Raw genomic sequence first — 24,052 nt, forward strand, 5'->3', positions numbered from 1 at the left:
CAATACAGCCTGCTGACGCTTGCCAGTAGCTGCCCCATAATGGGACAACTGGTGTGCAACAGTGGCAGCTGCGGATGGAGTGGTTGGGCGACTGCGGTCTGTGGACGAGCTCTCGCTTCTGCAGGAGGACGAGGAGGAGGGGGTGCGAACGGCTACAGCCAACTGTTTCCTAGACCGTGGGCTAGGCAGAACTGTCCCAAAATTGCTGTCCCCTGTGGACCCTGCATCCACCACATTCACCCAGTGTGCCGTGATGGACACGTAACGTCCCTGGCCATGCCTACTGGTCCATGCATCTGTTGTCAGGTGCACCTTTGTACTCACAGATTGCCTGAGTGCATGGACGATGCGCTCTTTAACATGCTGGTGGAGGGCTGGGATGGCTTTTCTCGAAAAGAATTGTCGACTGGGTAGCTCGTAGCGGGGTACAGCGTAGTCCATCAGGGCTTTGAAAGCTTCGCTTTCAACTAACCGGTAGGGCATCATCTCTAACGAGATTAGTCTAGCTATGTGGGCGTTCAAACCCTGTGTACGCGGATGCGAGGCTAAGTACTTCCTTTTTCTAACCAGAGTCTCATGTAGGGTTAGCCGGACTGGAGAGCTGGAGATCGTGGAACAAGCGGGGGTGCCGGTGGACATGGCAGACTGAGAGATGGTTGGAGACGGTATTGTTGCCGCCGGTGCCCTAGATGCAGTGTTTCCTACTACGAAACTGGTGATTCCCTGACCCTGACTGCTTTGGCCTAGCAAAGAAACCTGCACAGATACTGCAGGTGGTGTGGAAAATGGTGGCCTTACACTGACGGAAGGGATGTAGCGTTGCTGACTAGCTTCATTGGCCGAGGGTGCTACAACCTTAAGGGACATTTGGTAGTTAGTCCAGGCTTGCAAATGCATGGTGGTTAAATGTCTATGGATGCAACTTGTATTTAGACTTTTCAGATTCTGACCTCTGCTTAAGGTAGTTGAACATTTTTGACAGATGACTTTGCGCTGATCAATTGGATGTTGTTTAAAAAAAATGCCAGACTGCACTCTTTCTAACATCGGATCCCTTTTCAGGCATTGCAGACTGAGCTTTAACCGGATGGCCACACTGTCCTCCAACAGGTTTTGGCTTTGCCACGCGTTTTGGGCCATCTACAGACCCGGCAGATGGAACCTGTTGCGATGTTGATGCCTGCTGCGGCCCCTCCTCCTCCGCTTCAGAACTACTGCCGCCTGCACCCTGTTTCCCCAATGGCTGCCAATCGGGGTCAACAATTGGGTCATCTATAACCTCCTCTTCTAGCTCGTGTGCAACTTCGTCTGTGTCACCGTGTAAGTCGGTGGTATAGCGTTCGTGACGGGGCAACATAGTCTCATCAGGGTCTGATTCTGGATCAGTACCCTGCGAGGGCAATGTTGTGGTCTGAGTCAAAGGACCAGCATAGTAGTCTGGCTGTGGCTGTGCATCAGTGCACTCCATGTCAGATTCAACTTGTAATGGGCATGGCCTGTTAAGTGTTTCACTTTCTAAGCCAGGGACGGTATGTGTAAAGAGCTCCATGGAGTAACCCGTTGTCGCCTGCTGCATCCTTCTCTCTTGTTGTTGTTTTTGCTGAAGAGGACAAGGAAGCGACTTGTCCCTGACCGTGAACATCCACTAACGACGCGCTGTTTTTACATTTAACAGTTTCAGAAGAGGAGGCAAAAGAGCTAGAGGCTGAGTCAGCAAGGAAAGCCAAAACTTGCTCTTGCTGCTCCGGCTTTAAAAGCGGTTTTCCTACTCCCAGAAAAGGGAGCGTTCGAGGCCTTGTGTAGCCAGATGACGAACCTGGCTCCACAGCTCGAGACTTAGGTGCTATATTGTTTTTCCCACGACCACCCGATGCTCCACTACCACTACCATCATTACCAGCTGACAATGAACGCCCACGGCCACGACCTCTTCCACCAGACTTCCTCATTGTTTTAAAAACGTCACCAAACTATCGGTATTTGTTACTGTCAAACAACTTACAAGGTGAACTTTAACTTCTGTATGATTAGGTATCCCTTTATAGGTGGGTGAGACCGCAAGGAATATCAGGCACGATGTTACACACTCTGTTTTCTGTGGCACCAAATGAGAGAGATGCCACACACGCAGGACTGTCACTCAAGCACAAAGGCCAATATTAATCTCCCACTGTTTTTTTTTTTTTTTTAGGGAGAATTTAGATACCAAATTTAAAAAAAAAAAACACTAGGCTTTCTATGGCCCACTATTTAAGAGAGATGGCACACTCAGGACTGGCACACAAGCAGAAATGCCAATCTTAATCTCCCACAACTTATTTTTTTAGGGAGAATTAAAAAAAAAAAAAAAAGGGACTGTCCTACAATTACTATCTCCCTGCAGTAATCTCAGCCAGGTATGGCAGGCAGCAATAAGAAGGAGTGGACTGCTGCACAAATTAAATAAAAAGTGTGGACAAACAAAAAAGATAGCTGTGCAGAAAGGAAGGAACAACAGGATTTGTGCTTTGAAAAAAGCAGTTGGTTTGCACAGCGGTGTACACACAGCAATGCAGCTATCAGGGAGCCTTCTAGGGCAGCCCAATGAGCCACAGCGCTGAGGAAAAAAAATGTAGCTTCCACTGCAAACAAAAGGTGGTGTTGGACAGTGGAAATCGCTACAGCACAAGCGGTTTGGGGGTTAATGGACCCTGCCTAACACTATCCCTGCTTCTGACGAAGCGGCAGCAACCTCTCCCTAAGCTCAGATCAGCAGCAGTAAGATGGCGGTCGGCGTGCACGCCTCTTTATAGCGCCTGTGACGCCACAGACAGCAAGCCAATCACTGCAATGCCCTTCTCTAAGATGGTGGGGACCAGGACCTATGTCATCACGCTGCCCACACTCTGCGTTTACCTTCATTGGCTGAGAAATGGCGCTTTTAGCATCATTGAAACGCGACTTTGGCGCGAAAGTCGCATACCGCATGGCCGACCCCACACAGGGGTCGGGTCGGGTTTCGTGAAATCCGACTGTGCCAAAAGTCGGCGACTTTTGAAAATGAACGATCCGTTTCGCTCAACCCTAGATTCGAGCAAACCTTTGATCCTGGCAAAACTGTACAATTTTTCGATGATAAACCAAAAGAAAAGTGGTGCTACAAAATATCTCACAAGTATATAACCTTTATTAAATATAAAATATACCGTATATACTCGAGTATAAGCTGACCCCCATAATTTTTGCTACAAAAAACTGGGAAAACTTAATGACTCGAGTATAAGCCTAGGGTGGAAAATGCAGCAGCTACTGGTAAATTTCAAAAATAAAAATAGATACCAATAAAAGTAAAATTGATTGAGACATCAGTAGTTTGAGTGTTTTTGAATATCCATATTGAATCAGGAGCCCCATATAATGCTCCATAAAGTGATGGGCCCCATAAGATGCTCCATATTAATATATGCCCCAATATAATGCTGCACAAATGCTGATTATGGCCCCATAAGATGCTCCATAGACACATTTGCCCCATATAATGCTGCACATGACCCCATAAGATGCTCCATACAAATAATTTCCCCATATAATGCTGCACATGGCCCCACATAGATATTTGTCCCATATAATGCTGCACATAACCCCATAAGATGCTCCATACAAATAATTGCCCCATATAATGCTGCACATGGCCCCATAGAGATATTTATCCTATATAATGCTGCACATGACCGCATAAGATGCTCCATACAGATAATTGCCACATATAATGCTGCACATGGCCCCAGAAAATGCTCCATACAGACATTTGCCCCATATTTTGTTGCTGCGATAAAAAAAAAATAAAAAAATCACATACTCACCCCTCAGGCCCCCGGCACTTGCTATAGTCACCTGCTCCGCGTTACACTGTCGACCGCCGCTGTGTCTTCCTGGCCTCTGCACTGACGTTCAGGCAGAGGGCAGCGGCCACTAATCGCGTCATCGCGCCCTCTGACCTGAGCGTCACTGCAGAGGACACGGAAGACGGAGAGGCGCCGATGGTGGAACGGGGAGCAGGTGAATATCGAGCACTGCATTATACTCACCTGCTCCTGGCACCGTTGCTGCACGTCTGTTCCCCGGCGCCGGCAGCTTCTTCCTGTAGTGAGCGGTCACATGGTACCGCTCATTACAGTAATGAATATGCTGCTCCACCACTATGGGAGTGGAGTCGGGTCCATATTCATTACTGTAATGAGCGGTACCATGTGACTGCTCACTACAGGAAGAAGCTGTCGGCGCCAGGGAAAAGAAGTGCAGGGACCGTGCCAGGAGCAGGTGAGTATTATTACACAGCTCCGCTCCCCCTCTCCTGCCCACCCCTGGGTAGGAGTCGAGTATAAGCAGAGAGGGTTACTTTCAGCCCAAAAAAGTGGGCTGAAAATCTCGGCTTATACTCAAGTATATACGGTAATGGATTTTGTTAAAAGAACAGAGTAGCTCATTGGAGGACTAATGACAAACCTCCCAAAGCTATAAACAGTATATAATTAATATGTCCCCATATTTATTGCAGTACACTCACTAATGGTTAACATATACATCAGGTAGAATAGTATAGAAGTCAAACTTGCATAGTAATAATGTGGAACCCTGTTAGGCATGTAGCCCTGCGCCGCAACGCACGTTTCACCCATCTTCGTCAGGGACCTGTGCACACCTAACAGGTCTTCACATTACTATTACTGAATGTATGTTTGCCTCCTATACTCTTCTGTATGATGTATATGTTAGATATGTGGGCATAACAATTACCGTATATACCTTCGGAGGTTTCTTGTTAGCCCTACAATGAGCTACTCTGTTTTATTTTTTATTTAATAAAGTTGATATATTTGTGAGATTTTGTAGCACCATTTTTCTTTTGGTTTATCTTCTGATACTTAGGTTCATCTCTTAGGCTACGTTCACATTAGCGTTTTGCGTGTTTGCGTCGGGTTTGCGTCGGGCAACGCAGCGGCGACGCATGCGTCATGCGCCCCTATATTTAACATGGGGGACGCATGCGTTTTTGTGTGATGCGTTGTGCGACGCATGCGTTTTTTTTGCCGCAAGCGTCGGGCCAAGAAAACGCAACAAGTTGCATTTTTCTTGCGTCCAAATTTCGGCAAAAAACGACGTATGCGTCGCAAAACGCAGCGTTTTTGCATGCATTTTGGTGCGTTTTCATTTGCGTTGTGCGTTGCGTCGCCGATGCAGTGGCGCGCAATGCAAATGTGAACGTAGCCTTATTCAGTCGGATAATTTTAGTTATAAAAATATTGGTTGGTCCTAATTTTTCAGATGTAGTTTCTGATGGGACTCGGAAGCTTCTTCAAACCGTAAAATTGTAGATATCCATAGTAAAACTGGTGGCATATTTTGCTCCACGGATCTCAGCTGCAGGATATGATTCACAGTCCAGGCTCCATATCTAAATAAACCCTATAGGAGATCACTGAGAGCGCGAGAGCTACTTTGCGAAATGCCTCCTGATGAAGCAAGGCGAAATGTGTTGGGGCGCTGGAACACATTTTAGGAGGGCATCTATTCGCACTTTGTAAGTCATTTGTCTTCCCACCATGAGAATTATCTTGCTAGTCTCTGTGAAATCTGTTGATATTTTCCAGGATGGCACTTTAGCATGTTACTCACATGTTATCCTTTCTCTGAATATGCTGAGACTATTTTGGATCCTATTTACACACTATATTTTACTTTCGCCCTAGTCATGAGTCTATGTTTTTATTGATAATAATTAATCAATATTACGTGATTTAGAGACCATTTTGTACCTTTTTTTCTGGGTCGTTCTGTTTTTAGAAATTCGTTGCCTCTCAGGTACTCAATCAATGTCACAGGCTTATCGGATTGTAGGTTGTGAAACTAATTGTCAAATGAGTGCTACGATCTATGGGGAGGCCATTGTCTTGTGGAAGGAGCACTGCTTCGCCCTCACTATTCGATTAGTTCAGCGTCACAATCCACGACTATGCCAGTTCTGCTTCACCTTTATCCTAGAATAATCTATGCTATATATCTAGGTTTGATGACGCAGCCCCGTAAGAGCATGAAAATTGGTATTTTAGTTGAGACCCAGTATCTGATATCAGTGGTGCTGTCCATGGTGGGATCATTTAATGCATTCTCTCTACACTGGATTTTTCCCTTTGAAGCTTCTCTGCGGAGGGCGAGGGCGGCTGTTTGCTTTGCTTGCAGTTTTCCGCTGCCTGCTCCCTGTGTATAATTATTCCTCTCCTGCGGTGTGATCCTGCATCAGCTTTAATCTCCTATGACGCCCGTGGAGATGTGTCAGATGCCGTGTGCTGCTACCATCATCACACAAAAGCCTGGTCTGGTGACGGAGAACGTTTCTGTGGCCAAATGATATCAAAATGATGGATAAGCAGATTGTAGAAATGTTCATATTTGAATTCCTGGCTGGATTAATGCTAGAAAATTCTCACTTTCTGTAGGGGGGATTACATATGTAGACTCTAAAAAGGAATTTTGACTTGACCCTCAACATTTTCATTTACTGCAATGAGACGAATGGAGTCCAAAAGATGAAACCTTGTCATCCTTTGTGGTGATGATGTCCATCTATTTTAGCATAGTCTACCACTATTATGTCCGGGCTCCTCAGAGACAGACTCGTCTTTACGACAACTGATAAGCTCATACATGCTGTGCCTGTTTATTACATATTGATTATCTCGAAATGAGCGGCGTGTGACAAATGGCCCTGCCGAGCCGTAAACTCCGCCTGACCCGGCCTGCCCCAACGCCGTAACTCCGGTGATGAAGTGTGAATATCGTAATTGTGAGCGTATAACTTGTCAGGCTTCTGCATCGCTAAGGTTTAATGTAGATGCTATAGAACGGGAGCTGTGATTAATGGCTGCAATTACTTTATACTTTCCGTGTATTAATATTGTACTTGAATTTATTGGAAAGACCAAAGCATTGATTTATTATCATATTAAATCCATAACACAATTTTCTGGGAAGGAACACTCCACTGGACGCGGCTAATGAATGTATCAGATAGGAAATGTGACAACTGTGGTCAAACAAATGTAGAAAATAAGGGTTTTATACCTACAAAATTTGACCTCGAAAATAGGAACCCAAGCTGTGAAACTTATAGATTCCTTCTAACACAGGAGAAAACGTCTTCTTTCTTCTCTGTCGTGTATGGAGGAGGGCTGACTCTCTGCCTAATTTTATTGGTTCGGCCAGCCTACTTTTCTGCATAGGCCGAGAAGAGGGTTGGGCTACCTATTGAAATGAGCCAGACAGACAGCCCCCTCCATACAGGGAGGGATGAGGGTGCACTAACCTTTATGAAAAACAAATCTGGAAGTGAAGCTGCAAGGATCCAGGATTAGTGCAAGTATCACCGATGTAACGTGGACGAGGGACAGCCACAGGACGAGGGGTACAGATGGTACCGGTACGTCCTGAGACTGAAGTAGAAGGGTCCTTGCTGGGCTGATTCTCGAATAATCAGAAATGCTGATTTGAAGCTTTTAGAGAATGCCGATCTCTCCAACGCAGGGCTTCTCCAGGTCCTAAGATATAAGGTCTCACTTGGCCTAGTCCAAGAAGCTGGCTCTTTGGTTGTCCTCACCCAGTTGGCTCATGTCAAGCCGAACAACATGTCCCATAGTCAACAACAACAGATCCTGCAGATAACACAGGATCCACCATTCACAATAGGGGATGTCACAACGCGCCTCCTCCTACTGTGCCTTCACGAACACCTTTATCCAGATTAGAACATACTCAGATAACGCTTCTATATAAACCAATAGGATCTGAGCCAGTCTATTGCTGCCAATGTGAACATGTGCGCAACAAGCCGTAGGAGTCTTAAACTAATCCTAGTGGTATGCGTTGAAAAAAAATTGCAATATGTTTTATATTTTTAATAGAGTGATATCTTAAATTTAAAAAAATATATCCAATATTAAAAAAAAAAAAAAAACATTTAATGTAAAAGTTAGATTGAATCTCTCAAAATTATTTTTGACCAGATTAAATTCGGACAAAATAAAATTTGGTTTGGATCGAATTTGCCCCTAAAAGACATTTGTCATTCTCTATGGTCTCGGAAGATCTCAAATCAACGAAGCTCTGGGAAAAGGTAAAAACAATAACATTTATACTCCCCTGTCTTAGGTCTGACTCCTCACCTGTCCTCCGCTCACTTCAGATCAGTCATTGAAATTGTCTGTGTCTTCTCACGCTGACAAATGCCTCTCATGGTCACATTGGGCACCATAGATGTCAATGATGTGCAACCCACCATGTGTTGATGGACAATATTTAAGTGTTTCACGCTGCACATGAGGCTTAGTCGCGGGCAGATGATCCGGACTGAAGAGGAGACTGATCTGAAGCGAGTGGTGGACCTGGCGTGGAGCTACAGTGGCAGTATAGCAGCATGGGTGGACCTAGGATAGTTGGGTCTTTTTTTTTTTTTTTTTTACCTTTTACTAGCCCTCAATTTTTTTTTTAATCAAATCCTGAAAATTTTGTATTTTTGCCATTACTACTCCTTCCTACTTTAATAGGCATGAGTTCAACGTGTTTCCATTCTCAGACCATGAATAAGTGGAGCTCACATTTCTCTACCTACAAATCTGATGTGTGTTTTCCTGCAGGACAATCTGAACCTGTTGCTGACAGAGGAAGAGATGTACAGCCTGATGGAGACGTTCAGTCAATGTAAAGTTATCCCAGGTGAGCGGACAAGCTGATCCAGTGTTAATAACTGCGGCGTAGAGACGATTACGCCCCTGCACATTCTGCCGAGACCCTTGTTATCCGGCAGACGAGATAATAACATCTGTGTATACCCCGGGGCTTTTACCACTCACCAGCTGAACTCAGTCTCGGGGTTTATTTATACCAGATATTTTCTTTGTGTTATGTAATGAAATAAATATATATAAACAGTACAGACCAAAAGTTTGGACACACCTTCTCATTTAAAGTTTTTTCTGTATTTTCATGACTATCAAAATTGTACAATCACACTGAAGGCATCAAAACTATGAATTAACACGTGTGGAATTATATACTTAACAAAAAAGTGTGAAACAACGGAAATTATGTCTTATATTCTAGGTTCTTCAAAGTAGCCACCTTTTGCTTTGATGACTGCTTTGCACACTCTTGGCATTCTCTTGATGAGCTTCAAGAGCTAGTCACCGGGAATGGTCTTCCAACAATCTTGAAGGAGTTCCCAGAGATGCTTGGCACTTGTTGGCCCTTTTGCCTTCACTCTGCGGTCAAGCTCATCCTAAACTATTTCGATTGGGTTCAGGTCTGGTGACTGTGGAGGCCAGGTCATCTGGCGTAGCACCCCATCACTCTCCTCCTTGGTCAAATAGCCCTTACACAGCCTGGAGGTGTTTGGTGTTATTGTCCTGATCAAAAATAAATGATGGTCCAACTAAACGCAAACCGGATGGAATAGCATGCTCCTGCAAGATGCTGTGGTAGCCATGCTGGTTCAGTATGCCTTCAATTTTGAATAAATCCCCAACAGTGTCACCAGCAAAGCACCCCCACATCATCACACCTCCTCCTCCATGCTTCACGGTGGGAACCAGGCATGTAGAGTCTATCCGTTCACCTTTTCTGCGTCGCACAAAGACACGGTGGTTGGAACCAAAGATCTCAACTTTGGACTCATCAGAGCAAAGCACAGATTTCCACTGGTCTAATGTCCATTCCTTGTGTTCTTTAGCCCAAACAAGTCTCTTCTTTTCTAATCCTGTACATCTTAAAAAGGATTAGAAAAGTTACTTTCTCCCTAAAAACAGCGCTTCATGTGTTCATAGTTTGCATCACAACTCCACTAAAATGTCATTTTTTTACCCCGTGTAAATGCCACTGTTCTTCTGAATCCGCCGATGTTTTTCTTTTGTTCCTGTACCTCTCCGTTGCAGAGATATGGCCTCATCTTCCCTGACATATAAATCTCGTCTTTTTAGCCAAATGGGCGTGATGCTCAAGATGACGCCCACGAGTAAGTGTGTGAGATCACGCCCCTTTTTTTTCAAAAGACCAGATTTATTTACAGCGAAGAATAGGCCATATCTCAGGAATGAAGAGGAGTACGAAGAAAAGAATAACAGCACCAGATTCAGGAGAACAGCGGCATTTACACCAGATAAAATAATACATATTTGTGGCAAGTGACAGTGAACGTGGCTGAGCTGCAATACCACATGCAACCTGTTGACAAGTGTGGCGCTGTTCTTAAAAGAATGATGCCTCATATTTTTAATGCCGTATGACCCCTTGAATAAGATTATTTTTCCATATCGTGAGTCCTGGCATAAAGCAGATAAATCAATGTATTGGAATATCGACTATTGACATCAATGAATTTTGAATGCACAAAATTAGTGGGTCCTTTTTAATCTGTCGTCATAACTGTAAAAACAACAGATCGGATTATCTCTTGTCATTTGCTTTAACGATACTGAAATAAAATGATGGCGGAGAGAGGGGCATTTTTTAGGGAAAATATATTTGTTTTCTAAAATTGCTCCAAAAATAAAACTATGCTCCAATGGTAAGTCTATGAGTTGGTTTTACATCAGCCCTTCTGCAGCATTAACTCCGTGTCTCCTGATTACCCACATGTCACAAGTACTCTCAGCCATAATTACATTTCCTATTTGTTTATTCCTACACATACAATTTTTTCAGTTTGTAATTGCCTAATTAAAGCTGGTGCTGCATGTTCGAGTTGGGTTCGTTACAAGAGGCAATCATTTCATTAGCAATCAGTCCTGTGTAACATCTGCCGCTCCGTGCACATAGACAAATAATAGGAACAGAGGGGGAAGGGGACACGCGGGCCAAAATAAAAACAAGAAAGCGCTGCTGGCACAGAAGATTGATTGAACAGTGGGAGCGAGTTGTGAATGCACATTTTTGCCGAGATGCTATATATATATATATATATATATATATATATATATATATATATATATATATATATATATATATATATATATATATATATATATATATATCCTATATTTAATTCATTTTCTACATCATGGCTACAGAGCCTTAAAGATTAGTTATTCTGATGTAATGGAAGAAGGACTGACAAGAAAAATGACTTGGTCATTAGAGTGTTAGAGAGCATTTCATCTGTACATAATAAGTGTCTCTTTAGGAGATGTAGACTAATGGAGCTCTCTACTGATGACCACTTCTCTTCGCAGAATGTACCCTGAACCTGGATGACTTCCTCCATTACAAGCACCTGGTGAATCGACGAATGCAGGAGAAGCAGTTGAGTGATGAGCTGGAGGAGCAAGCCAGTCTACAGTTCTCCTCCATGGATCCCGAGAAGAAGGGGCAGATTGAGTGGATTGATTTCCTTTCTCATGAGTCTATCTGTCTACTGCAGAAGCTGCGCTCACAGGTCGGTTTGTTTTTGGCACTTTTGCCTACAAATTATCAAAATCCTCATCATTTTGTTCCACAGGATATTCCAAAATTACTTAAAGTGAGCCTGTCAGCAGAATTTTGCTAAGTAAACTACAGACCCTGTCAGGTTGGCGCTGTTATACTGATTAAAATTATATCTGGGGTGAAGAAATCCGTCTTGTGGTTCTTGTGTAATCCGGGTTAGAAGTTATCAGTTAATGAGATGCCGATTGTCATGGTATAGGACATGGTCCATGTCCTGCTCTCTCAGGGTTAGTATTGCTGGCCTCTCTTTGGCTCTGGGAGGGGTATTTATTCACACTCCGGACTAGGATTCCCTGTCAGCTGGACTAGGATTCCCTGTCAGCTATACTTTCGATTAGTCTGTGTGTCTGACCCCTTGAGTGTTTGCTCGGTTTGCATTTGTTTGCCTTGCACTCCGTGTGTTACTCTGCTTGATTGTTCTGCTGGTTTTCTGACCTTTAGCTCCCTTTCTGACTATCCCTGCGCCTCACCCTTGGTTACCTCGTTATCTCCTGGTTTGATCTTGGCACATTTTAACTACTCTCCAGTATACATCGTCTCCTCTGCACCCTGGCGTCTGGTGCCTCCCTCGACCACCTCCTTCCCTGTCACGTGGCTCAGGGCCTGTTTGCTACCTGGTGAGTTCCCGGCCTCTCTGCTCTCAGCTCCCTTGCTGTGGCACACAGCTCTCCTCGCAGCAGTATACCTGGGAGTCGTGACACCCATGCTGTGGGGCCAGGACTGTAGGCAGAGTCTTATTTTCATGCTCTAAGCTACAGAAACCAAGGACCTGCCCACCGACTTTCAATCTTTTTAGATATATCAAATTCTGTGATTTTTTTGTTAGACTGTTTTGCTTTTGGTGCTGAGGATCATGAATTAATGTGCAGTGAGTTTCTGGTTCTTTATTCTAAGTATTGATCTGCCATAATATTTGTCTTATGAAAGCAATCTCTAAAAATATTGGACTATAGGTTTATAGCACTGGTGCTCGTCATCTAGTGAGCTCGGTCCGCGCCCCACACAGGGATTACGCAGCAGAAGAAGTTGAGGAGAGCAGACATTAACTGGTAGTAATTTGGAAAAATAATCTGTAGGCATAAGCTGTTTAAGCATTTTTTCAAAAGACATTTTGATGCCATTGGGTTATATCTTCAATTTTGCTCCCTCAATGGCCTTTGGAACGCCCCCAGACGCAGGGCCACGGGTTACTCGGTACCGGTCCTCTCTGTCTCGGTGCTGGGGTTGTCACGGTGGCTGGACCCGGTCCGTGACCCTGCTAAGGGGCGTCCAATAAAAGGGGTGATGAGTATTTGTCAAGGGTTCGTGGCGCCATCTGTGGTATTCGGTCAGTGTGACCGACGCTGCTTAGGGGTCCGCTGGGGTGATGTGATGGCAGCTAGATGGTATACCTTCCCACAGGTGAAGTATATCCCCAGGGCTTCCCAGTAGTGTAGGTGGCGATGATGTGAGGCGCAGTTAATAACGAGGACACAAGGTTGCAGTCTCTTTACCTTTTTACTGAAGACTTCGGGATCCGCAATCCAGAGCACTGCTAACAGGGCTGGCTGAGTCCGGCCAGTCCGAAGGCACATCCAGAGTTCCCTTTGCAGGTAGAAATCAGTGCCTACCAACTAGCGCCTGTGTGTTGTAGTGCTTCCCTGCTGAGCATTCGGGATAGTCCTCACAACTTTCGTATTCGTTCTTTCTCTTCTCCGTCCCCCAAGTTTATCTAGCTAGGAAGCACCCGTATGACGGGTAGGCTCGGAGCTATTCTGGGACCCTAGAGACGCCCCTCTCCAACTTTGCCCACTATGTCTGCTTAGGTGATGTAAGGTAGACCGCCTATAATCAACTGTCCTGCCGCTGTTTGAAGTAATGCTTGAAGTCTGTTACTTCCTCTGCGTTTCGGCCACTGGCTATGTGCCTCAGTAGGATGTTGCCGATCTCGGGGCACGACTCCTACTGGTTATCTCCTTGTGCTGCGATTTCGTTTCTCACTTCTCCACAATATCCTTCGCTTCGTGTCCTTCCTTAGGATGCCGCCGCAAGGTAGTGCAGGCGCGGCTCCGTAACGATCTGTCCTTTCTGCTAGGTACCTGCCAGGAACCCACCCCTGACAGGTCCTCCCTGGAGCTCTCCCAGGCTGCGTTCTCACCTAACTTCCTATCCAACCCCCAGTTTTACCAGAGTGTGAGGAGTGGCCTAATACATAGTGCCTTTTGCTCCCCCTGGTGGCCGGAGTGTGAAGTGTAATGTGTGACTGTGATACCTGGTCAGGTGAACTCCTTTAGTGCAATCAGACATAACATCACTCCCCTTGGTGGCAGAGCGACATTACTGCAATGACCAGGACTCTGGGGCGCTGCACCTTCATTCAGTGTTAGGGCACAGAATGGCTACCCGCAGTCAGTATAATGGCCCCCAATGCCAGCCCCCCATTCATCGTCATGGCACCCGATGGCTGCCTCCCACTCAGTATGAAGCCCCACAGCACCATGATGGCTGTACCCCCCCCATTCAGTATGATGTCCCCCACAACATACCTGGTGGATTATATGGATGACCACTTATCTGTAGGTCTGCCCTTGCTGCCAATTAAAATGGGTTTCATGTAGTTCTATTAAAGGTAATATGCCAGTAAGTTTCTGCTTTGCAATCTGAGAGCAGCATGATGTAGGGACACAGATCCTGATTCCAGTGATGTCACTTACTAGGCTGTGTGTTGCTGTTTCAATAAAATAAATCAGTGTTTTATCTGCCGGAGATTATCACTACATGACTGTGTCTTGTGCATCCTGGTCCTGCTGCTCTGTATTACCACTGATTAACAGCTTTCTCCCTGTACACAGTGTACACAAAAAGCTGCCAATCATTGTTGTGGGCGGCGTTATACAGAGCTCAGCAGTCAGAGAACTGCTAGATCTGCAGCAGAGAAAACTGTGATTTTATCACAACTCCTGCAACCAGTAAACTTACACACATTGCTGTAATCGGGGTCTCTGCCCCTGCATCATGCTGCTCTCAGATGAGCAAAAACCTGGTGATAGATTCCTTTTAAAGGGAACCGGTCACCTGAATTTGGTGGGACTGGTTTTGGGTCATATGGGCGGAGTTTTCGGGTGTATGATTCACCCTTTCCTTACTCGCTGGCTGCGTGCTGGCCGCAATATTGGATTGAAGTTCATTCTCTGTCCTCTGTAGTACATGCCTGCGCAAGGCAATCTTGCTTTGCGCAGGCGTGTAATACGGAGGACAGAGAATGAACTTCAATCCAATATTGCGGCCAGCATGCAGCCAGCGAGTAAGGAAAGGGTGAATCAAACACCCGAAAACTCCGCCCATATGACCCAAAACCAGTCCTGCCAAATTCAGGTGACAGGTTCCCTTTAATAAACAGGACCCACAAAACTGGAGAGAAGAGGGAAAGACAGAAGGGGCGCTTTCTAAGTGTAGTGTTTGGAAGAAAAAAAAACAGGAAAGGTGCAGATTAAATAACGATCTTCTCACCTTGTGTTCTTGTGACATTGGGCACGTCTCTATCTAGGGCCTGTAGGTATCTATGGAACCATTCATCTGCAAGCTGCTAGATCCTCCTGTCAAAACTCCCAGGTTTCCAAAGAGATTTGACTAGGTGAAGAAGCAAATCTTTTATTAGGACTGGATAGAAAGCTGCCAAATGTAACACTTACTTGCCAATATAACAAAACGGAACAAGGGGAAGAAAATGAAAAAATGGAATGACTTGAGGCGATATAATTTTGAATTAGTAAGAAGGGGAGAACCTCATGTTTAATTCCCTCTCTAACAAGCCATAAAAGTTAACTTTTAATGCAAAATCTAAAATGCATACGAGGTATTGATATAATAATGATTCATACTCGTGTCCGATCCCCTGATGAAGCCGCACATGCGGTGAAACATGTTGGGGGATGTGTGCTTTAATTGTATGTCCTATTCTGCTACCTAGTAATGCCATCAGTTCAATAAATATAGGTAGCTATCCTTAAAGTCAATAAATTGTAGTCAGATGAAAAACATTATTTTAGTAATGCCTCATATGCGTTTAGGTTTAAGCATTAAAAGTTAAGTTTTATGGCTTGTTATTGAGAGGTTTAAACATGGCGTTCTCTGCTTCTTGCTAGCTTACTTGTCAAAGAAGACTTTTGGTAGAAATGATGTAGTTTATTCAAAATGTGTTTCTGCTGTGAACCACAACCTTCATCAAGCCGGATAAAAAAATATCAAAGAAGGTCCATTTGCAAAGCATAATCTGATCATAATGAGAGGTTGGCTCCCTCACCTTGCCGATGTGATTTTATTAGGAAAAAGATCTTAAAAACTAATGGCTAGACAATATGCTGATAACTGTATGCCAATGCTGGAGTAACCAAATAGCCCAGATAAGTCATTGCGCCCAAGGTCAAAGCCCTAAAGCCAGTGGTGCAATGCGACCATCGCAACCCTCCTGCCACCATTCATCACGATAACCGTCTCTTTTATGCTATATGTGATGTATTTCTTGTTTTCTGTAACTTCTCTTGAAAAGAATTCGTTGCTGAGGCTTTTATCGGAGAAGGAGCGGGAGCGAGCTCGTGCCACCTTTCTGACTCTGGACCAGGATAATGATGGCTTGATTACTGGCAGCGAGTGCAGAAAGGCCCAGCATGGCTGGTTCCGCAAGCAATCTAAAGAGGCCGCGTCATGTAACGTCAGGTGAGTGTTCATCTCTGATACTCGATGTGTGAGTGTGAAGCATGTGTTCTGGATAATTGGACCTCTGGGTTATGATTGCAAATATGAAAGCTGATGTGGCTGATGTCAGCTTTGTGCTACACAAGGAGGTAACGATAAACCAGCTCACCCCAGCTAGGAGGCATGGATCTTCAAGGGACCACTTGTGGATAGAGAAAAAAAGATGGAGCTTCCAAGCTTGTAAAATTTATTGAATTAAAAAATAGATTCCATCATGAGTGTAGACGCAGCTACGTGTTACGAACATCCATTGCGTTCTTTAACAAAGCTACACAAGGAGGACCTCATGGCGGCGTTCATGTAAGAAGTATATCAGCTTTCTAGGGAACCTATCTTGAGGTTCAGGTAGCATGAGCTAGGGTGAGGCTTCCTCAGCTATGTTTTGGGCTCGTTACAGACGAGCGTATTTTTTGCCATTCGAGAAAATTGGATTTATTAGGCAAATTACGTTCTGATCAGATTCAGAGTGTGATCCCATTCTCTCAGATGAGAAGATGGAGAAAATATATTTTCTATCTTCTCCATTGTTTCAGTCAATGTCATCCGAGTACAGTCTGATGTTTTCCATGGAATCATTATCTTCCATGGTGAAACGCGATCTGAATATCGGATCAAACCCATGCTGAGATTATCGGTCAGCATGGGCACGACCCCATAGACTAACATTGGTCCATGGATGATCCAATGTTTTGTCGGATTTCACTTGGACCAATAATGTGGTCATGTGCACAAGCCCTTAGGCCACGTTCACGCGTTGAGTATTTGGTCAGTATTTTACATCAGTATTTGTAATCCAGAATCAGGAGTGGGACAATGAGAGGAAAAGTATAATAGGAACACGTCACCACTTCTGGATTTATCACCCACTCCTGGTTTTGGTTTACAAATACTGATGTAAAATGCTGACCAAATACTCAACGTGTGAACGAGGCCTTTTTTGGAAACTCCGTGGCATCCAGTGTCAGGAACATCGGAGAAGAGTTGTGGGGGTAACTCCCTGCTGGTGTCTTCCACCCACTTTGGATTGATTGTCCGGTCTTTCCCTTATATAATAAGAGACCTGACAGTGAAGCAATTACAAGTTGACAAGGAACCACCTTGATGACTCTTCTTCACATTAACGACTCATTTTGTCTGGTTGAGGTTGCTAGAATATCCTGACAGCTTCCCTTTAAGGGTATGTTTATACTGGGTAGAATTGGCTTCATTAGGGGAATTTGGTAAAATCTCATCACTTTGCTTCCACCGTATTACACTCGAAAAATGCAAACGAAAATCTGTAGGCCATCCACTTCCCTGTATGAACGTACCTTCAAGCTCAGGAGCATGTCAAAGTTGTGTCTCGCCCTTAGAGGCATAGCCTGAAGCTCCGGTACAAAAACTATTCCAGAGCCCCTTACCCAACGTATGTAATTTGTAGTAGTCCTGTCTTCTTATGTGACATTGAGGTCTTCACAAATGTTTCCCCTGCAGCCCCTCCAGCTACATTCCCATGGGTTCGAATTCTGAAGCCCTAGAGAGCTATTATAATATGGCATGCATGGGAATAAGCCACATTCCTGCGCCTTGGTATAAAATTCTCACAAATGAATGGATCAAGTAATAAATCATGTAATAAATGGTTGTGATCACCAAAGGTGAAGTTTCTTCTTGTCATGCTAATCACTAGCCCGCAGTGAGGGCTTCAGTCCGGTAAATTCCTTCTATTAAATTCCTTAGGCTCCTTTAGGACGTACAGATAGCTTTTGTACAATTAGATGGACCTGCTTGGCTGAGAAGAAACTTTAGATTCGTAGTGATGGAAATGTTCATTGTTGTTTGAAGACCAATTTGCAGGAAGATAAAAATGAACTTGGCTCTTATTGTTGGAAGATAAAACATCCGACGTTACCGGATATTAGGTTTTAATGCTGCTAATAAATATGCAGAACGTTACGTCCCTAATGGTCTTATTAATAAAAGATAATTACTCTCTCGTGTCTTCTATTTTATCCAACAGTAAAATATGATATTTTCCCAAGCAATATGCTGATAATCGGATTAAGAAGATATGGAGACTCCATTACTGGCCTCCAGTATTCATTGTGTTTTTATTATTTCATTATCCTGCCCTCACCATTTATATGAGAATTAAAAGCGAGGAAAGGAAGTTATACCTGAAATTCAGATACAGAATGGTTAAGGCTCCTATACTTAGTAGACCAGATGTGGGCAAAGTGCGGCCTGTGGTCCACATCAGGCCCTTTGGCTGTTCCTGACCGGCATTATTTGGCTACTATGGGCGTTGTCTACTACAGCTATCATGTGACACTGTTTATGTCATAGGAACCATGAGGAACACAAGGCTCCGAATTCCTGAATGAGCCCAAGAAATGTATAGTTCATTTTTTACGTAAGGAAATTTTCTGATTACAGGTTTCTGGTACGTAATGGCCAGCATCGTGAAAAAATAAAAAAATGGGATTTTGCTCAACCCCTCTAGCACTGCTTTGCTGAAACAGCTATGCTCTCTATTGGTTGCAGTGGTGACGTCATGACTACAACTCACTTCAATGCTGCTGCCAATCACTGAGCTCAGTATATGTGCCAATGAAGACCGCATGAGCTGCTGAATGAATGTTTGAGTAGATCATATTTTCTGTAGTCAGGCCGTCATCATGCAGCCGGTAAACCAAGCATAGCAGTGGCAGTGTTGGACTCGTGGAAAGTCAGTAATATCCATTTTATTGTTTTAACCCAGCAAAGACCATTAAAAGCCAAAAACCTATAACGTGAACATACCTATGCTGCACTCTAAAATGGTTTTCCACTAATACATTTTTTTTTTTATCTCCAATGGGTTTTGCTGTATGAAAATAACAAGTAAAGCAGTTTCTTGAGTTACCCTGCTCCAGCTTTGCATCTCTAGCTGAAGCGGTGGCGTCATGACTAAATTGAAAAGTTTTGTCGATTATCTGCCCACCATGACTTATAGCCCTTTAGGAAAATTAAATGCCCTCCCTAGTAGTAGACTAAAGTTGTTCGAACTCGGTGATGTCTGTGGGAACAGTCGACAAATATTGGCATCCAATGGGTTAACTTGCTTAAGTCCAAGAGGGTGTTATCAGACAGTTATAGGGTTGTATACTTTTCTCCATGTAGGATTCTAACCAATTATAAGCAGGCAGCAACATGCAATGGAAAGATCACAGTCACCATAGGTTAGCGAAGATTTCTGTGTATGAGAGGTATAATGACAGGCAGCTGTGATCTCCTGGTGTAACCTCCTGCATGTGTCAGTATTGGGGAAGGGGCAGTACAGCTGAGTTTAGCTGTGTCACTTTACAAACCCTTTTATCAGCTCTCCTGATTATGAAGTGTGTCAGTAATTACAATATTGTCTGTTGTGCTCAAGCAATTTGCAATCAGTCTGGAGTGAGTTCATAGCTGTCATTGTATCACAAAGGAATGACCTGCCTGTTCGGGGCTACTGTGTGAGATGGAATGACACCCTTCTATGATCTTACTGCAGAGCAAGTACAAGTTGAGCACAACAGACATATGTGCGATACTGACACTTTGGGCTCTCGTCTCAGTGTGGGGAGGGGCAGTACAGCAGAACTGAGAGTGGAGAGGAAAGTAGGAGCGCTGATAAGCACGGTGGCTCAGTGGTTAGCACTGCAGCATTGCAGTGCTGGAGTCCTGGGTTCAAATCTTACCAATGACAACATCTGCAAGGAATTTGTATGTTCTCCCGGTGTTTGCGTGGGTTTCCTCCAGGTTCTCCAGTTCCCTCCCACATTCCAAAGACATACTGATAGGGAATTTAGATTGTGAGTCACAATGGGGACAGTGCCAATAATGTTTGTAAAGCGCTATGGAAGTAATGGCGCTATATAAATTTGTAAAATAAAAATAAATAAGTGTTTGTAATGTGGTCTAAGGGGTATCGTTTCTCCTTATGGAGAGTGACATACCATCTCTGGCTTGTCAAGGTAAGGAGGCTTATTCGCCATGCAATGCTCCTCTAGGAAATATAATATGCAAATTGCCTCTTCTGAGAAAAAGAGGACTTAACTCTATAGCGCCACCTGTTGGAAGTAGCGATCCTACAAGTCACAATCAACTCTTTAATGAGTTTCTCAGAAGAGGCAATTTGCATATTATATTTCCCAGAGGAGCATTGCATGGCGAATAAGCCTCCTTACCTTGACAAGCGAGAGATGGTATGTCACTCTCCATAAGGAGAAACGATACCCTTAGACCCCAGTCCAGAGCCTCTCCCCTAGCCAAATTAGTTCTCATGCTTCGCACTGATGAGGGCCAACAGCCCGAAACACCGTGTCTGCGAATTGAGATACTAATTTGGCTTTTATCCTAAGTCATATTGCACGACTTGTTAAAGAGTTGATTGTGACTTGTAGGATCGCTACTTCCAACAGGTGGCGCTATAGAGTTAAGTCCTCTTTTTCTCAGAAGAGGCAATTTGCATGTTTGTAATGTGACATTGCTAAATGTAGTTGTGCATCCCCTTCCCCCACAGAGACCTTATCTGAATTGAGTTAGTCACCTGTGCTGTCCAATCATGCAGGAGGTTAGACCAGAAGATCAGGCTGGCCGCCATTATACATCTCATATACTGAGAAATTAGCACTAAGCTATGGTGGGGATTTAGCATCATAAAGGGAGAAGAAGTACATGTCTCTAGCAAAAACTCTGATAACACTCATCTGGACTTAAAAATGTTAGCTCATTAGGTGCTAAGTACTTTGATTGCTAATTTCTTCACATCTGAGAAGCGGAAAAAAAGTGATTCTTCCCTGGAATCAGACTCTCATGCGCTATGTTATTCTGGTCTCAGATATCATAGCAAAAATCTGCTGAAAGATTTCCATTTACCTGTATAGACTTCTTTGATATGAAAAAAAATGTTTTTTTTGCATGTTGTTAGTTACTCTTAGTTAATAAAATTACATTATGTTTCTGTCTTCATTCCTTTTTTTTATTTTCGGTCCTCCTGATATGCAGTTTGCAGCCTGATCCTAGTTTGAACTATCTTGTTGGAGAATCCCTGCCAGTAATATAGGCTGGATATGAGGTCTGTTTGTATCTCAGGTGCTGAGGTTTTTAACAGAGAGTAGAACTATCTTGCAATCAATTTCCACTTCATTAGCTTTCCTTCTTTTCATTTGTCTGTTTTCTTTGCCCTCCTTGAGATGTTTTCCCATGTCCGTGCTCTAGAGACCAGCATCAAACACCTTTCCCATCCTGCTGCTAACTCTAGGGCGAGGGTCACAGGACTGTAGATTCTTTCATCTGAACGAATCGGGCCGATTATGTAAATCACACTCTGATCTGAGTTTGCCAATTTCCAATGAAGAGAAGATGGAAAATAAAAAATCTCCATCTTCTCCATTGTGTCAGCCCGTGTTAATCGGACCACACCCAGATGACATCAGACCGATGGTTTCCACGCACTCTTTGACTTACATGGCCGAGCGTGATCTGAATATCGTATGCAAATTGGACATGCTGTGATTTTGTTCCTCGGACTGGCTCGGTCTCAGGAAAAAATCTGACGTGTGTGCGGCCCCATAGAATAGAATCATAGAATGTTAGAGTTGGAAGGGACCTCCTGGGTCATCGTGTCCAACCCCCTGCTCAGTGCAGGATTCACTAAATCATCCCAAACAGATGTCTGTCCAGCCTGAATAATATTGGTCTGAGTTCGATCCGATGTTTTGTCAGATCGCATTTGGACTGAAAACAAGAAAGTTGTTTAATTGTCCATTTAGGATGTTGGTCTCGTTTGGGAAGCCCTCTCACTACTCTAGTTATGGAGGCAAATAATGGGGGCACTGAATATGAGTGACAACGTCATGGAGGCATTTAGTAGGGCACCTCGGTGTGCTTGTGTGGTGACTGTATGTCATTGAAAACCTCATTAAATGAACCCTCACATGGCTCTAGTGAATTCCATGCTACTTGTGGTGGCCATGAGTTGGTCGATTTTCCTAAATATTAGTTTAGATGACTGTGTCCTCTCTGTGGGTCATTGCTTGTCTTCCTTTATCGTCCAGTGTATGACTGAGGTTTAGATGGGAAAGTCCAAATTCCTATATACAAATCTGCTGTAATATGTTGTGTTCTTACTCGTTACTCCAGTATAAGCCATGTTGGACCCATGTCGGAGAGTAGCCCGGCCAGCAGCACAAGTGGAAAAAGCCAAGAAAAGGTTCCACTGGCCACCGTCCTGGATGAGAACAAGTGAGTGTGGCCTTTTATCTTTTGGCAGGTGGAGAAGCTTTTATTAACGTGCGACCCCCCATCAAGTGTTGAGTTATGTGAAAAATACATGAATATTTTAGTTGGATCTACAAGTAGTGTTAGGGCTTGTTCACACGTTGTGTTTTTGAAGCTTTATATTCTGCCCATTTTTGATGCAGTGTTTTACAGTACCAGAAAAGTGGAAGCAATTTCTGAAGTCTCATGCACATGCGGCTTATTTTTTCAGTGGTTTCAGATCTGCAACATGTCAGTTCTTTAAATGATTTTCACTTATTCAAATGAATGGGAAAAAAACACATGAACAAAAACACACAAAAAAACATGCTTTATGCTGAGTTTTTCCTGCCAAGAGACATGACTTTGGTGCTGAAATGTCTACAGCAAACCCGTATCGCGTGCACCTAACTCTATGCGGGTTATAGGATAAAAAAAGTTTTGAACAACCTTTTTCAGATCACAATGTAGAGCAGCATGTCCAGATGTTAGTTATGATTCTTTAGACATAATCTTGACATATTTTGAGTTATTCCTATGGATTTTATGCCAAATAATTGCTGAGAACAACTCTGTGTCCGGCTCCTAAACAAGTCGGCTCTTTCATCCTCTATCTCAGCAAGAAGTCCCAGCACGATCTCCAGACCAGTATGGCTAAACTGCTTGTATCTTCTTCAGTTGTGCATTTAATTGTAAAAGCATAGGATAACAAATTATCAAAAAGTGATGCTCCCATTTTGCTTTACATCTATTAATTAATGGTATCATTCATGCTATTCCTTATTTACTTTAAAGGGAATCTGTCTGCGAGTTTCTGCTATGTAATCTGACAACAGCATGATGTACAGGGTGAGAACCTGATTGCAGGGATGTGTCACTTGCTGGACTGTGTTTTGTAGTTTCAATACAAGAAATGTTTTATCAATAGAAGATTATCATTACAGGACTCGGTGTCCCGTGCCTCCTAGTCCAACCATGCCCCCACCCACCAGCTTTCTATCCCTATGCACTAAATAGAAAGCTGCCAATCGGTGGTGTGGGCGGGGTTATACAGGGATCAGCATCCAGATCTCTGCTAGATCTGCAGCAGAGAAAACTATGATTCTATAACAACCCAGTAAACTAAGTTACACATCACTGGAATCCGGTTTACTGGCCCTACATTGTGCTGCTGTCAGGTTGCATAGCAAAAACCAACTGACAGAGTGCCATTAATAATTGCACCAAAATCGGCAATAAATTAGTGAATTAGAGTGATTTGTATAGTAAGATTTTGCAGAGAACTTTCAACGGAGCCCATAAATCACAGGACAAATTCCCGCTGCATTCGCATAAATTATTTCCAATGATCCAGTATCATTAAATAGCATTTAACATCTAATTTTCACCAGTTTTGTTACTTTTCACTGTAATTACTATGTCTGGTTGCAGACTCAGCCTTAATTTATTACCGTGTGTTAAAATGTTTAAAGACCTTACTACGCCTAAATTATACATCTAATAAAAATCTGCCTGACGGAAATTACAACTTGAGCTGAGAACATTG

General features: G+C 43.6%; 1 protein-coding gene across 2 annotated transcripts in view; it reads left to right on the plus strand.

Annotated features, from left to right (window-relative positions):
- Window positions 1–24,052, plus strand: part of PHF24 (PHD finger protein 24) — a 213,956-nt gene that overhangs the window by 182,410 nt on the left and 7,494 nt on the right. For both annotated transcript variants that reach the window (XM_069748242.1, XM_069748250.1), the window contains exons 4-7: window positions 8,670–8,748; window positions 11,259–11,461; window positions 16,040–16,206; window positions 22,390–22,491. In XM_069748242.1, coding sequence (XP_069604343.1) covers window positions 8,670–8,748; window positions 11,259–11,461; window positions 16,040–16,206; window positions 22,390–22,491 — 551 coding nt within the window. The remainder of the gene's footprint in view (window positions 1–8,669; window positions 8,749–11,258; window positions 11,462–16,039; window positions 16,207–22,389; window positions 22,492–24,052) is intronic.

The sequence above is a fragment of the Ranitomeya imitator genome, chromosome 1, assembly GCF_032444005.1.
Source record: "Ranitomeya imitator isolate aRanImi1 chromosome 1, aRanImi1.pri, whole genome shotgun sequence".
Lineage (NCBI taxonomy): Eukaryota > Metazoa > Chordata > Amphibia > Anura > Dendrobatidae > Ranitomeya > Ranitomeya imitator.